This window comes from Trachurus trachurus, assembly GCF_905171665.1.
Source record: "Trachurus trachurus genome assembly, chromosome: 1".
Classification (NCBI taxonomy): Eukaryota; Metazoa; Chordata; class Actinopteri; order Carangiformes; family Carangidae; genus Trachurus; species Trachurus trachurus.
Genome location: NC_139891.1, coordinates 22608439 through 22623531, shown reverse-complemented (window position 1 = coordinate 22623531; position 15093 = coordinate 22608439). Strand labels below are relative to the sequence as shown.

The following is a 15093-nucleotide window of genomic DNA, read 5'->3' as shown; positions in this document are numbered from 1 at the left end:
GGTACAGTTGGAGAGTTTTAGAAGAAGTCTATTCCCTCAGTATAGAAGTGCTGGCCGCTCAGCATCAGCTCACATCTATACCACAGAAACATCCTTATAGCGCTCTTTAAAATGTCAAATTACAAGATCAATATAAACCAACCAATATTTAGGCGCTAAAAGTGTATTTGTCTGGCGTTGGCAAGTTAGGTGCAACACCGGCCCTTTAGGAAAAAGAGACAGGATGAGACTGAGACTGGTGTCCCCTTGATATGACAGCATGCTTTTAAAAATACAGACAGTGTGAGGAAACCGCGAGATGGAGAGAGGAGGGAAAAAAAAGATAAATAAATAAATAAATAAACAAAAAACAGAACAAGATGGACTTGAAAGGGGATAGAAAAAGTCTGTTTCAGTGAGGGGGGATGACTGCGGTGGTCCCAGCGGTCCCCACAGGGACCTGGGGGCTAGTCTCAGCCTTGTCATACTCCGCTCTTCTCCTCCTCCACTCCCCACACCAGCTCCAGCATCATCCCCCCCCTCCTCCTCCTCCTTCTCCTCCTCCTCCTCCTCCTCCTCCTCCTCCTCCTCCACCCCTGTTCTGCCCACGGAAAACGTCGATAGCAGGCTGCCGGTGCCGAGGTCTCTAGTGGACACTAGCTCATTCTCCCGGCATCGACAGGCCCGCCAAATCAATATTTAGTTCCCCACTAACAAGCTGCCTCGGGGTCTGAGCCAGAGAGAGAGAGAGAGAGAGAGGGAGAGAGAGAGAGGGAGGAATGCGGGACAGTGGAGGATGGCAGAGAGAGACAGAGAACAGGGACTGAGAGCTGTCCAGCTAGAAGGGAAAAACATGGATTCAGAAGAGTGGTGTGTGTGTGTGTGTTAGTGTGGGAGGGGGAGAGGAAGGTGGAAAGGTCAGAAGAAGATCTGGGGAACAAGAGAACAGTGTCTGGTGTGTGTCGTGGTGCGGAGGCGACGCATGAGTGCCTGCGGCAGCCGCTGACAAGAACACAGACAAGACACACATACACACACTCGACACTCTCAATCATACACATATCACAGCGAGCAGACGTTGACAGCACTCGAGTAAAGCTCCAGCAGAGCACTCACAGATGAGTGGCTGTGCACACAAAGACTCTCTCACACACACACAGTGAGGATGTAGTAGTTGCTTTTCTTTGTTTTATCTTTTGCATCATTGTTTCAGAGCCTGGAGCAGGACACATTTGGGTGGGAACTAAAATTCATCTTCCATTTACTGAATTTGGGTGAAACTTGTGTCCAGCATATCTACAGTGCTAAAAATATATGGTAAAAAAAAATTCCCAACTGGTATGAAAATACAAAAACATCGATATCAAGTTTGAAAATTAAGTCCTTTAAAGTTCTTTGCATATCAAATATATAGAGATTTGCTCAGTGACGTTATCATTCAGTCCTAAAATGTAAGTAAAAGTAAAAAAAATCATATTTTAAGGTATTGCCCTACGAAACATTTTCTGAAATTCATTTGGCAACATTAATCACTTTGGACAATTTACAGCTCATTCATGTTAGAACTCTTAACATACAACACAAACGTTATCCTGTAGGAAAAGTGTACAGTGTGACTTTCTTTGTGATGAAATAAGTTGAAGAGTCTTGTATGTTATATTAGACTGGACATCACTCTCAATGCCACTGCTGGGAGTTTTAATATTATGACAGAATGGTAGCGGATTGATCTGTAATACAAAACAGATTACAGAGTACTTATAATGAAAACCAGTGAAATTTGTGTGAACTATTTCACTTTGTCAGTAGCACTCTGTTATTTTTCAATATATTTTTGTTACCATCAACTTCAAAAAAAATTCCTCCCTATTCTCTGTTACCCTCAGATTCTCCTGACAACACTTCTTATTGCATTAAGAGCAACTCTAACCTCTTCTTTTGCTATAAAAAAGTGGCTGTTAAAGTTTGCACAAGACTTGACATTACTGAGAGTGGGCAGGAGGAGTAAGTCATGTTATTGCAGACGCCGGGTGAGTCTTACCTTTTGCTGCAGGATGTGGTTTAGTTGGTCCAGCCACTCCAGGTCTCTTGGACTCTCTGAACGAGCCACTGTTCCCTGCAAACACAGGAGTGAATATGTACATATATTTATTGACAGGGCGAAGACTGAGAAATACAAAAACAAACACACGATCATAGACATCATACTTATGTTTAGAGTGAACAGTTATGTCACCTGAAATATTAATGAATTGTGTTTAAAAAAATCAAGTGACTCAGACTCAAAGTGAGTTTGCTACTTGTTTGTAGAGAAAACATGCCACTGTTTCTAAGCACTGGCCTCTCTGCTGCGTCTCCTGCTCGAGGGCAGAATTGTAGCATCACACCAGCCAGGACCTTGAAGAAGGTCTCTGGAGACTCAGTGGCAGGGAACGGCAGTATAGGTTTTCATGCTACTCATGTATAAAGACCTGAACAGAGTGGTAGCCTTGTTACTGCTAATGAACAGGGTGAAGAGCAAGTGCGTGGCCATGTACACCTCGGCACTAATGCGCTACCTCTCCACTTCGAACCGCAGGTGTTGCAGCTCGAAATGATGTGACGAGTCTTACACAGCCTCACAGGGACACAGAGAGGGCAGGAGGGGGGGGAGAGAGAGAGAGACAGTGTGCGTGCATGTGTGTGTGTGCGCTCCTGAATTTAAAAGTCCCTCCATTTAAAGAGTAGCGGACCAAACATAAAATCCTGTGAGGTCAGGAGTGGCGTCTCATGCACACCTCATGTGAACTTTGATATAATGTATTTTGGCTTCTGACTTCACAGCTACATGGATATGAGTTGGTTTAAAGAAGAAAATTAGACCAATTACCGTTCTGAGAACCCACCTGAGAAAAATATTAGCAATGTTGATGCTTAGGAAGGTCATGGCAAGTATTACTGTACATGTCAAACATCATACTATCAATATGTGTGTAGTTATTTTTTGTGTGTGGCAGCTGACTGACTACATGTTGCATAAAATTCAGTACAGTAAAAGAAAATGAGAAAATCCATCTGCACACATGTTTTCATTTATTTGTTTGTGTGGCTGACTCATTCTGGTCTGGTCGCCACAATAATAATTAATCGCTGTTACTTTAGTAAAGCAGTTCACTTTGATTTTTTGATACTTGGTGGGCAGGTTAGGATGATTGCTATTTTTGAATTGGTTATATCGCCATCAGTAAATGTGGTCTCAACTGTCAATGTTGCTATACAGTTTACTTTACCTTTCTTGCCCACAATTCATCTAACCTTGACCTCATAACAGTGAGCAATGCAGACACAAAAGACATAACATGTATGTGTCACAGACCTGACCGAAGTCTGCAAGGAGAGAATTGACATTGTGATAAAAATATGGGTTTCACCTCCGCAGTCCCCAGCACCCTGGATCCCTGTGTGTGTGTGTGTGTGACAGCTCCAGGTTTAGGGCTAATTTCAGCATAGGACTAATTAGCAACTGGTGCTGAGAGTTAACTAAGAGGTAGACGGAGAGCACGGGGGGGAGGAAGTGTGTGGTTACATTAGTGAGAGAGAGAGAGAGAGAGAGAGAGAAAGAGAGAGAAAGAGGGTGAGAGAAGAGAGCCCTTTAGTGAGCGCTGTCTTCAAGCCTCCCACGGCGGGGGTGAGGATAGTGTGTGTGAAATACAGCAGTGTATGTGTGTGAGAGTCAGTGTGCTTGTTCACCCTTGGTAGATATATAACAAAGTACTGACCCTCCATCTAACATTAGGTGCAAAACAAACTGGCCTGGCAATTATAGCCTTATTACATCTGGATCATTAACTCCACAACAAGTTGTCCAGGGAGGGAGCCGGGAGCTGCTCGGCCCTCACCGGTCCTCAGTTGCACGCTATGGAATGGATAGAGGCGAAACAGCGTGCTGCGTTGTGTGCAGCAGGTATGTTTGAGCACATTTACATAGAAGACTACACATATAGAAGGCTGGTTTTGTGTGTCTGTGTTTTATGTTAATGTGTAAACACGCAGGGTCAGTAAAGGGACAGCTGTAAGTAGAACGATTTTTAAAAAACTTTTAAATAAATAAATAAAAAAATCAAATAAATAAAAAATCTGCTACAAATTAGCAAACTAAGACTAATGCTCTAGAGAAAATATGTAGCCTTTGCAAGAGATGTTTGGTGGTAATGACATGAAGGTCATCTGTTCCCAAAATCCTCCGAAAATATAACCGCAACCAGGAAAAAATTCATTTAAGCATTTTGATATGCTAGAAATTCAAAAAATGCATTGATTTCCAAGCCGAGTACCAATGCCTTACAATGTTGAAAACTTCTGCAAATATTGTTGACAAGAGAAACCCGCCAAACTAAAGAAAAGTAGCGATGTTGGCAATGGAGCATTCTCATTTAAAAGTAAAACTGAAAAGTAAAAGCAATCCCAGTGAGCCCTGTGCTCTCATTCAGCACTGTGCTATCACACAACCAAGTGAATAAATGAATAAACTTGCTACTTGTTGGACTTGTTTGAGACTACCGGGACATCCTCATGAACCTCGTGTCATGTCTACAGTCCGGATCTCTACAAAGATTGTACGAAAACTCAAACAAAATCACAATTTGAAACCTGCAACAAAAATTTAAATCAGTTTTGACATAATGAATACACAACAATGTGTGACAAGCAAGCCTACGGTCACATAATGGATAGCTGTGTAGTACAGACCAATTGTCAAAACACTTTTGTTTAGCCTTTTCCTACAACTACAGGAAGAGTGAGTTAAGTTGAGGCTGATTTAAGTTTGATTTTGGCTTGATTTTGAGTTACCTCCATATCTACATAAAAGTGCAGATAACCATTCAGGTCTTTATGTGTCCAGCAGGAGCTTCTACTGGTCAATGAATGAAATGAAACATCCCTTGTTTCTTTACTGAAAAACACTTTCAGATACATGTACAGTCACAGGTTTCTGACTCAGTATCACATGCAAACAACTAAACAGGTAACCCTACTCTGTGACAACATTTACATTTCAGGAAACACACACTCACCGAGTTCAGACATTTTCATTGCCTTTAATAGGACGGAGAAAAAAAGTGGCGAGGAGGGGAGAATGGTTCTACCCAAAGAGGTTTCACCTCTGATGAGGGGGACTTTCTGTCAAGTGAGAAACTGTTCCCTGTCATCTCCTGGGTGGAGCTGGGCTGCAAAGGTCTAAAATTGGTTTCAAGTGTGAGTAAGTGCCTGGTGCGCCGTCTCTCATCTTGCGATAGATGGGTGGGAATCCCCTGGGAGGGGAGGTTGATTGTAACATGAAGTTGCTAATTGATGACACGACTGGGAATGATCTATGGTCCCACCAAGTTGGAAAAGAGCGTGAAACTCAGACACTGAGCAAGCAGATAACAGTCAATAGCAAGAATTTTCTGTTCAATGAGTGCTTTCACCAGCGAGAAGAGAGTTGTACTCACTCAACTCGTGTCATATTAAATCTTATAACAGGTCGACAGGCGCTGCAGGTGTTGACGGGTTTTTGATCTTGTTGAGAGCAAGAGCGCTGGCTTTAAACATGAAGCCACATCGTTCTCCGTTGCACTGCCAACTTCCTAACTTATTAGGGACATGGCATGGTGGTGTGTGGTTCACCTTTACAAAACATTACTTGGTGTTCAGCCTTGCTTACTTGCCCACATGTTTCTACCCATCAATAAGAGAAGGTCAGACAGAAGCAGAGATTTCCAGCAAGGCTAGATTCCATTAGATACAGGTGAAATGAACTGAGAACAGAGGGGCTTCTGCTCCTCCTTATTTCCTCCCCTCTCCACCACTGCTAATCTACAGTATCTGTTCCCAGTGGTTAGGTCAAGTTGCTGTAGCTCCTTACCACTCATTTAGTCTCAATTGACAAAGAAGATACCCCAAACTGCAAATCAATGCTGATAATATAATGTCTTTCCAGGTCCTCTGGTGCAATCACTGAGCAAAAACCCCCTGAAAACTTGAGGATCCTTCAAAATTTTACAGCACAGAAATCTATTATAGGTATGTTGAGTGTTGAGGGCATAATCTCGACTTGATATAGATCCTCAAGTTGGCATTTGTGTAAAATGTTGACCCACTGTCCCTTGGCCTTACCTGATCAGTGTCCATTATGTCCGCGAGATCATTCTCTGACATATTGAGGATGGAGGCAGCGATGGACTTGGCTTTGATCATAGACTTGGCTGAGAGGCCGCCCTTTACTGCCACAGCGCTGGCCTGTCTCAACCTCCTCCTCTTCATCAACTGCTGCTTGACCTCTTGAACGTCTAAAAGTATTTCACTGGCCAGGGCCTGAAGGAGGAGGAGGAGAAGGAATAAAAAAAGAAGAGGATGATGAAATGGATATGGAAAAACAAGAGGGATAGCTCTGCCTGACAGATGAATAAATGAAATTGATCAAGCATGCGCCAGAGAGGCCTAGTACATTATGGAGGAATATTGAGTTTGACACACTCAGATTCTCTTCGGTTTCGCCTCACGCTCCCTTGTAGGAATATGGACCTGAGGGTTTGTTGCCCTGTCGATTGAAAGCTGAGGGAACACAGCTTTGATATCAAACACACCCCAAGTTTTGCTAAAATCTCCACAGACAGAGAATCATGCATCAGAGAGAGAAAGACAGAGAGCTACTGAAAATACAGCCATTCATTTATTTATTTGCTTTCTGAATGTCTCACAGTACAACAGGGCAGCATAACACTGTTAATAATTAAGCTATGAGGGGCTGTTTCAAATGGTGCCCGGGTGAATGGCAAGTGAGACGAGGAAGGCCTGGGATGGCACAGTTGTCGGGCACTAAATGGGAGTTTGCTCTAAATACAGAGAGACAATTAAATGTTAAAACTGCCACTGTACACGAGAAAGTCAATAAAGTAAACTCCCCTTTGCTTCATTTTGAGCTTATTGATCGAGGCAATAATCTTCTGTATCATTCCCTTGTAAGCCTGCTGAAAAGCTGACCTTGGAATAGATGGTGAGAGGAGGGAAAGCTAGAGACAGGAGAACTCGCGGTACACAAAAACAAAAAAAATAAAAATTACAACTTGCTCTTGGATAGTGCACAATATAACCAAGTGAGCAAGAAGTACAATGTGTACACACACATACACAACATAAGCACGCGATATACGAAAAAGCACTCAAGTGCATTACAGTAACAAGGGTAATCGTACATGAACAATGTTGAATAGCAACAAAGATTTCCACTCCCCTCTTAATTTCACACAGGTGGACCAAGAGCAGTTCAGAAAAACTGTGGTGGTTCTCACAGGACAGAGCTGAGTGAGTGAATAGTCGGAGGCCTGCGGCTGGCAGTAAGTGGAGTGCTGCCGTTTGTCTAGCAGCAGCGAATATACAAATAAAGAGCTCAGGCATTCAGTCACTCAAATGGGACGAAAACAATAGATTATGCATACTGTATTAAGCACATCAATAATAAAAAGATATAGAAAAGGTAAAACACTGGCTTCTATAAATTTAACTCAATGAAACAAGAACAACTGTGACTTGTCAGATGAATTCTCCGTCATCCAAGTCAGCAGGTCCAGTTGGCTCGGCACCTTCTAGGTAACATGACTTGGTACCGCAGAACCATTTACACATGTGACCCTTTGGTGTGAAATAAGCAGAGCAGCACTGATTAAAGACGACGAGCAAAAATCATAATCACCGTCCGTGGTTCAAGGGAGGCAGCTTTAGCTCGTTTTGGTGATCTGAGAGCTGTGTTTACCCTTAAGGAATACACAGCTCATTAACTAACAGTCGGAGATCCTATTCTTTTATTTACAGCCTAATAGATATTCACTGTCACTAGTCAAGGGTTACATTCAATTGACCTTAAACCCTGCATGTGGAATAATCCAGACAGAGATTAAGGAGTGAATTTATCACTCATTCTCAGCCCTGGGAGAGGAAAGGGGGGCTATGCAACCACAGACACACACTCACACAACACACAAGCTACTCATATTCATATATGGAGGGTGTTGTGTGTGTGTCTGTGTGTTTGCAACGCGTGTGTGTTTGTTGAGAGCTCTTAGCCTGGCTAGTACCAAAATCACTACAGCCAGAGGGCCAATTTAGAGAGGACGAGGATTAGGGCATGGAGATGAGGATCAAATGAGCAGCTAAAAGACATCCTCTTTAATAACTAGCTACCTCTGAACCTCTTCATGCACATGAGGACACAAAGGGCCTTTCAAAAACATAAAGAGCAGAACAAGAGGGAAAAATGCTGCAATTTTGTTAGATTATGCAGGCACTGATGTAAAAAAAAAAAAAAAGTTGATTCAGCCAAACTTGAGTGAGATGGCAAATTATGGAAACAGGTATAGGTACATGAAGAGTATGAAGTAATCACACATACAGTAAAAAAAATGTTGCATCATTGCTGTAAGATACTGCATCTCCAAGGCTGACACCAAGTCCATGTAATTAAAAATACTGGTACAGTTTTAGAATCCACAACATCAGTGTGTGTGTTTGTGTTGTGGAGTAGTCACTACATGCCGGGCCACTGTTTAGCAGTTCAACAGCAGTGCTTACAGCCTGGGGCGTGTGCAGGGGCCAAAAGGGTTTTCTGGCACACAATAAAAAAAATAAATAAAAAAAACTCCACACACAAATACACACACACAGCACATGTGTGCACACAAAGAAAGAAAGAGAGAGAAAAAAAACACAAGCTCATAAAGACACACACAGACACATCTATACACACACATGCACAGCCCTCCAGTCCTGATCAATACATGACAAGAGTAAATCTCCTCCGGACGTCAGGCAGTCCAATCAAAGGGCTTGGTGTTCTTATAGGGGATCACAGGAGCCAGGGGGAGACAAACAATGATGTGAATCCTCAACAACAACACAATGGCCCCACCAGCCTAGGGTTATGGGAACGTAGGAGAGGAGCTCTACGAGCATGAACTGTGTTTCTATGCACGTGTGTGTTTCCACATGTAATTCAGCTTCTATTTTTGGTTGCATGTAAAATTTGCATGCTTGTGTGTTTGTATGCAAGAAAACCTGCTCGCAAAAAAGGCAATTAAAAACTTCAGCTGTGTGGAAGAAATAATAGACTGTAAAAGAAGGTGGTTGATAAAAATGGTTATATACAGCTCTTCTTAGAGTCATAAGAGCCAGAGTTGTTTCAATAACTTCTAACATTTTCGGCCTGTGAAGCCAAAACAATGGAAATTGGCTACTACGCTGTGTCTGTAATCTGCCACTTGATTAATGTCTGTGTGCAAATATACTGCTACCACTATCTATCTCTGCCAAGCCCTCTCCTCCTTTGACAGACAGGCGTCAGCTGTACAAAGTTGATGGGCAGTCTTTATCAGCCTCTGCCAGACACACATAGACTGACAAAGACACACAAACACACCTCAAGGTGATGGATTAGGGCCTACGCGAAGGCAACGGTGCCCATTCCCACCGGGCACACAGTCGTCTCATAGTAACGGACTGTGTCTCCTTACACACCGTAACAAAGTGCACATGCGAAATGGCAGATATATACATTCATCCACCACCTGGAATTTATAGAACTGGTTGTGATGGTTTGGCGGCTAAGCTCGGTTGTGCCGACATGTTTTCCCCCAGATACATCCCCAAGCAGCTCCTGAGGGATCCTTCGGTTCGTGCAGGCCAGGTGAGGTGTGTAACACCTCCAGGGTTTTGGATCTGGGTCTCCTCCCAGCTGGACATACCCATCAGGCAGAAATCCTCCAGATGTCTTGATCAAAAGCCTGAACTGTCTAATCTTTTCAATGTGAAACAGCGCAGCTTCTACTCTGAATTACTGCTTGCCGTCTTCGTGGTTATTTAAATGGCAGCTCTTATATTTACTGGCATTAGGGTCATCACCATACTTAGGGTCCTAAGTGACAAACGATGGGTAAACTGAGAACTTTACCTTGTGACTCAGCTCCCTCCTCCCCTCCTCCTGGTACAACATTTTATTGCTGGCATCTTGCCAGTTCAGTTATTGTTATTTTATTAACAATGGCATCAGATGTGCTGATTCACACCCTGCCTAGGCTGCAACCCACCCCGATGCATGTGGGAAGTCAGCGAAGCCAAACACTGGCAAAAAGCAGAAATGCAACCCTGGGGTCGCAGCCCTCACTCTGGTTCTATGGTTACAACACTGACATCCATATTCCCAAAGTACCTCCAAGGAGACACACTGTGGACAGGTAAGTAGGCCTCCTCCAAGTCCACATTACACATGCAGGTTGGACTGCCACTGACTTCCATGTGACATTGATGAGGTGCAGCGATGTAAGGGTAAATCCCATGAAACCATTGCAGCTTGTCAGTGCAGAGCTTTTTGACAACATCAGTGACTTGTGGCCAGAAAGAGCAGAAAAGGTCTTCTCCATGGAATAACCAAAGTCACCCAACTCCCAAGTTCTTACTTTTGCATCTACAGACACAACAATCTTTCTGGTCTCTCTATACACATCTGCTACCAGTGACCTGGGTTTTGGGATCTCATGGGTACCGTAACTTAAATCAGGACACAGAAACAAACTTTAAACTTTGGTTTTTTGGCTTTCAGAACCACAAAACCATGGAGGGTGAAGCTCCCAAACATTGGGTGCGCTGTCCCTGACAAGTTTTCCAGATGGTCAGCCAATCAGAAGAAAGTGAGTTTTTTAATGAGTCTGAGATTATTGCCTGTTTTATTCAGATGCTCAACTGAGGAGCTGCAAAGGGGGCAGTTTGTGATAAATTAGGACTGTTTGAACTGTGAATCATGCACAGTTTCTCTCAGAATAAAAATAAAGAACTAGAACTAAACATAACAGGTCCCCTGTAAAGAAGCTATTTGTCAGTTTCACAATTGCTTGATAGCCGGTGCTAGCATTAACACCGGTTTACTTACCAGCCTACAAGACACTTGGCGTGAGCAGTTTCCAGCAGTGGGAAGCAACACCAATATCAATTCTAGTCTCTATTGGGTCTTTTTTATTTTTTTTTACTGAATTTAGCATGTTCACTAGCTAGCTCCAGGGAGTCTTGTCACTTTCCGATAGCAACTCATCATAGCCTGGTATCTGCCCTGAAGATGTACAGTAATGCTGCTCAGAGAACATGTTATAACCTTTTGTCTTGATAATGCAGCAATGCCCGAAGTTTTTGTCAAGTGACAATCACCACCACCTGCTCCCACCAAGAAACCTTGTTTGGTGGCAGAGGAAGCCAAAACACCAGGTTTAAATGAATCGACTGATTAAACTTTGATTCTTTGATTCCTAGCATCTTCTGTAGTACCTTGATGAAAGAATGAAGCTGCTCCAGTTGGGAGTAAGCCATGCCTAGCTGTCTCTGAAGCTTTTCCAATGCATGGGAGCTCTGCTGGGTCAACCCCTCCATTTGCTCTGTGGCTGTCTGTTCCAGTGCCACCAAAGCCTGCTCACTGGCTCCCACACGGGTCTGCAGGGCATGTAAGCGCTGCTCCTGTAAAAGAGAAAAATACCGGTTGGTCAGCTGGAAGCAAAATATTTGTTTCGGAAGAAAATTGGAGTGTCTGCGAAGACATTTGTTGGAATTGTAGTACTGTCACATTTTGGATTTTCGGACTTTGGTGACACCAAGTGGTCGGGAATGAATGGACTGAAAGTGACACAGAGACTGCACCATTTTTTTACCAGGATTGTTACATTTTTTGAACACTGTTTATCACAAACACACTCTGGACTTCCTAGGTGCCTGTGAAAAGTATTTACCCGCTCAGATTTCTCTTGTATCTTGTATAAAAATGTATTTCAATATTTACCTTTTACTTTTACTATATTCAGCCTGACATTTGAGTCTCATTGACAAGTGCCAATTTATTTAATCTTCTGTGATTCGAAGTTGTAAAACAATAATCATTGAAAAGTCAAAGGAGTGAAACGTTCTATATTCACAACGTAAAAAGAAAAGTGAAAAGTTACATCTGGGCTGTGAAGGTTCATGAATGGAAGCACTTCCTTGAACCAAAAGTTTGGCTCCAACCTTTTTTTCCAGGTCCTCTTTTAGTTTTGTACAGGAGGCCTCGTACTGGTTTTTCTCTGTGGTTGCCACATTCAGTCTTCTCTTTAGAGATTCAATGAAGGCCTTCCTGTTGGAGGCCTCTTCTGATAAAGTCTTCACCTGGAAAGAGGTAGAGCAAGAGGAAAACGAGATTGTAGCAAGAAGTAGAACAAAGGGGTAGGAGTACTGTAGTTCTCTTTTTATAGAGACACGTCTCTATAAAAGAAGTTAAGTGTAGCTCTACACTTCACTTATTTCCTTTAATGGGAAAATTGTTGCAGATTTTTTTTTTTTCAAATTTAATTCAATCAACTTAACGTTACGCACTATAATGCCTCATTTTCTCTGTCATTCTACCAAAGAGCATCAAATTAATGGGTACACCATGATGGCCATGGCATCAGCTGCGATGTGATGTGTTGTGTGAACCTTCTTCTCCAGCTCTTCCAATTGTCCTTTGTAACTTTTCTCCATCTCCTGCAGGAACTTCAGCCTTGTCTTCATGTCCTCCACCAGCTGCCTTTTCATGGTCACATCTCGCTCTGTGTGATTCGCCCTGAAAAAGAAAAAAAGAGTGAACACACGCAAAAGCATTGCATAAAGCATTAATGAGTATCAATTTCATACAGATATTCATATTTGTGCATAGACACACATTCAACCACACACACATCTACATAGTAGAACAAACAAAGACAGATAGACACACACACGCAAAGCTGGCAGGCTCGGTGTCCCCATGCAGTGCATCAGGCATGACAGCTCATTATGACAACTAAATACACTGGCATGCTGTTTGGGTAAGTGGAGGGGGTGGGGCTGGTGGGATAAGGATGCATATATAATTCTAAGTGGCGTATATTAGAACAACTGCTCTGGCGGGGAATGCCGCACTAAGTGTGACTGGGGAGTCCTTTTTGACAAACGACATTTTGAATCAGCAGTGACACTGCTTGAAACACTGTAATCAAGTATTTAAATGTTTGTTATTTTCAGCTCAGCGTTGCACCACTCGTAAAAAAAAAACACATCAGCAGGGGAGCATGGCTTGGGAGAGACTGATTATGAAGGGAATATGCTCTAAAAAGTGTTGTTTGTTGTTGCACTGTGATCACGCTTCCCTGTAGAGGCACAATCGCACTGTGAACTATTCATGTCTTAACTGTTGCAAACATTCACTTGTCACTTCCTATATCAATAACCTGCTGTATTGACATGTTTAATATTCCAGCGTTCTGCAGAGCCATATCATAGTGAGGCCTTGTTTTAAATTTTTTTCTACTTGTTTTAAATGGGCTCAGTATGTTAGCATGTTTTATTCTGTTTTCATAAAAGGCAAATATGAGGCATTTTTCATGGTTGTCTATACCTTGGGGAATTGGAACAAATAGAATAAAGATCATAAGGATGCAGTTAATTAAAATGGTTTTTGCCGTTTTTTTCTCTTTTCTTTTTCTTTTTTTTTTTTTTAAATTCAAAGACGTAGTGGATTTCTTATCTCCCACATGCATCATAGCTTGTGTGTTTTAAATAAACAGATGACGCAACCGTAGAGCAAATGCTTTCGTGTAAGTAAATGTCCCTGTCTCCCTAGGTGGAGGAATGCCTGAGGGCAGACTGGCTAAATAAATGTGAGCTTGTCCTATTGGAGTGACATTAAATTAAATGAGAGAGGAGTCTTGCCTTGGGACTTTGGGGGGAACTAGCGCTGGCTGGTTACCCCATGGATTTGGCCATTAATGAGAAAACCCATATTGAACCTTTCAGATGACTGTCTGGTGTTGACTTAAAGACGGAGAGCAGCAATAAGAGCCCCAGCAGCTCCCTCTGCCCCAGTGCTAATGGCAATTAGATCGACAACATTTATTTTAGATGTTCACTCCTTCTGCACCCCAAAAAGAATAGAGGATAAAAAAGAATGAAGGATATATGGTGCTTCTGCTGTAGCGTGTGATCTCTATTTATGAGTGTTAGTGGAAAGTGAGAAAGAATTCAAACTCTATCCCGATCACTCAAACGTTTGTTCCCTTTGTTCTGAGCTTGTTGGCAATATTGTTCATCAAACATGCGTGTATTGTAATGATAACAGTCAGTGGTCTGAAGTGTGTGTGCGCAGGAGAGCGCGTGAGCACATATTTCTGTGTATCTTGTTAAGAATGAAGTGCGGGTGGACGTTTCATGTGGCTGATAGACAACAGGGCTAAAGATGAAAGAAGCAACTTCATAAATAAGGCAGGGCCATAGTGCCGGATATTGACTGAGGACATGCCGGTGTACTTTGAAATTCATTTCTTTTTTTCCCCCTTCTCTTCTTTAAGGCGAAGCAGCCTTGCTCCCTGTGTGTGTGCTGAGATGTATATTTCAGAGACGTCTAGACATGTCTTTCATTCTGAGAAGGGGTCCCTCCATGGAGGCAAATGGAGTGGTAGGCTAGAAGAGATGGCGAGTTGTGTGTGTGAAAGAGTGTGAGTGTGAATGAGTTAGTGAGTGAGTGTGTGACAAGAGCCTGAAGAGGGGCTGAGGCTGTCGTGGAAACTCAGCCGGGGGATGTTCGCTCTGTCTGGCTGTGATCCGCTGTGCTTTGGTCACATACCCACTGTGATTGTACACATGCCCTGGATGCATTATTGACAATGGCAGACAGAGGACACAGCAAACTAGACAAAGAACGAGAGGGAGGAAAGCCAAGTCGTTCTTTGTACCTTCTCCCAGTTCAAAGATGAGATCCTAATACAGAATGATGATATATGCCATATCACAACACTGTTCAAATCTAGGCAGTTTCCCTGAGTGAATTGTTTATAGCCATACATACTGACAATGTAATGCAGCGAGTGCTACAGTAAGTGAACCATGTAACTCATTAGGGCTTGTGGCCCACAGGCCAGAGCGATGTTGTGTGGGTTTTAGTGTCATGGGTCAAAATGGCCCCTCCTGCGGCACACAAACAATCAATACACTGCTTTGATCAGCAGTCCACATCAGCTACCCACATAAGCAACACCACACTACATGACACACAAGACACCCACATGCACACAT

At 42.8% G+C, this 15093-nt stretch overlaps 1 protein-coding gene across 1 annotated transcript in view; it reads right to left on the bottom strand.

The window, feature by feature from the left end:
• The window catches only part of cntln (centlein, centrosomal protein), a gene marked incomplete at its 3' end in the record, with an annotated part of 80547 nt that overhangs the window by 6839 nt on the left and 58615 nt on the right, over window positions 1-15093 (bottom strand). Inside the window, exons 22-26 of the mRNA XM_083986031.1 lie at window positions 12481-12607; window positions 12034-12171; window positions 11308-11493; window positions 6118-6315; window positions 2021-2095 (exon numbers count right to left, since the gene is read on the bottom strand). Of these exons, the coding sequence (XP_083842157.1) occupies window positions 2021-2095; window positions 6118-6315; window positions 11308-11493; window positions 12034-12171; window positions 12481-12607 (724 nt within the window). The remainder of the gene's footprint in view (window positions 1-2020; window positions 2096-6117; window positions 6316-11307; window positions 11494-12033; window positions 12172-12480; window positions 12608-15093) is intronic.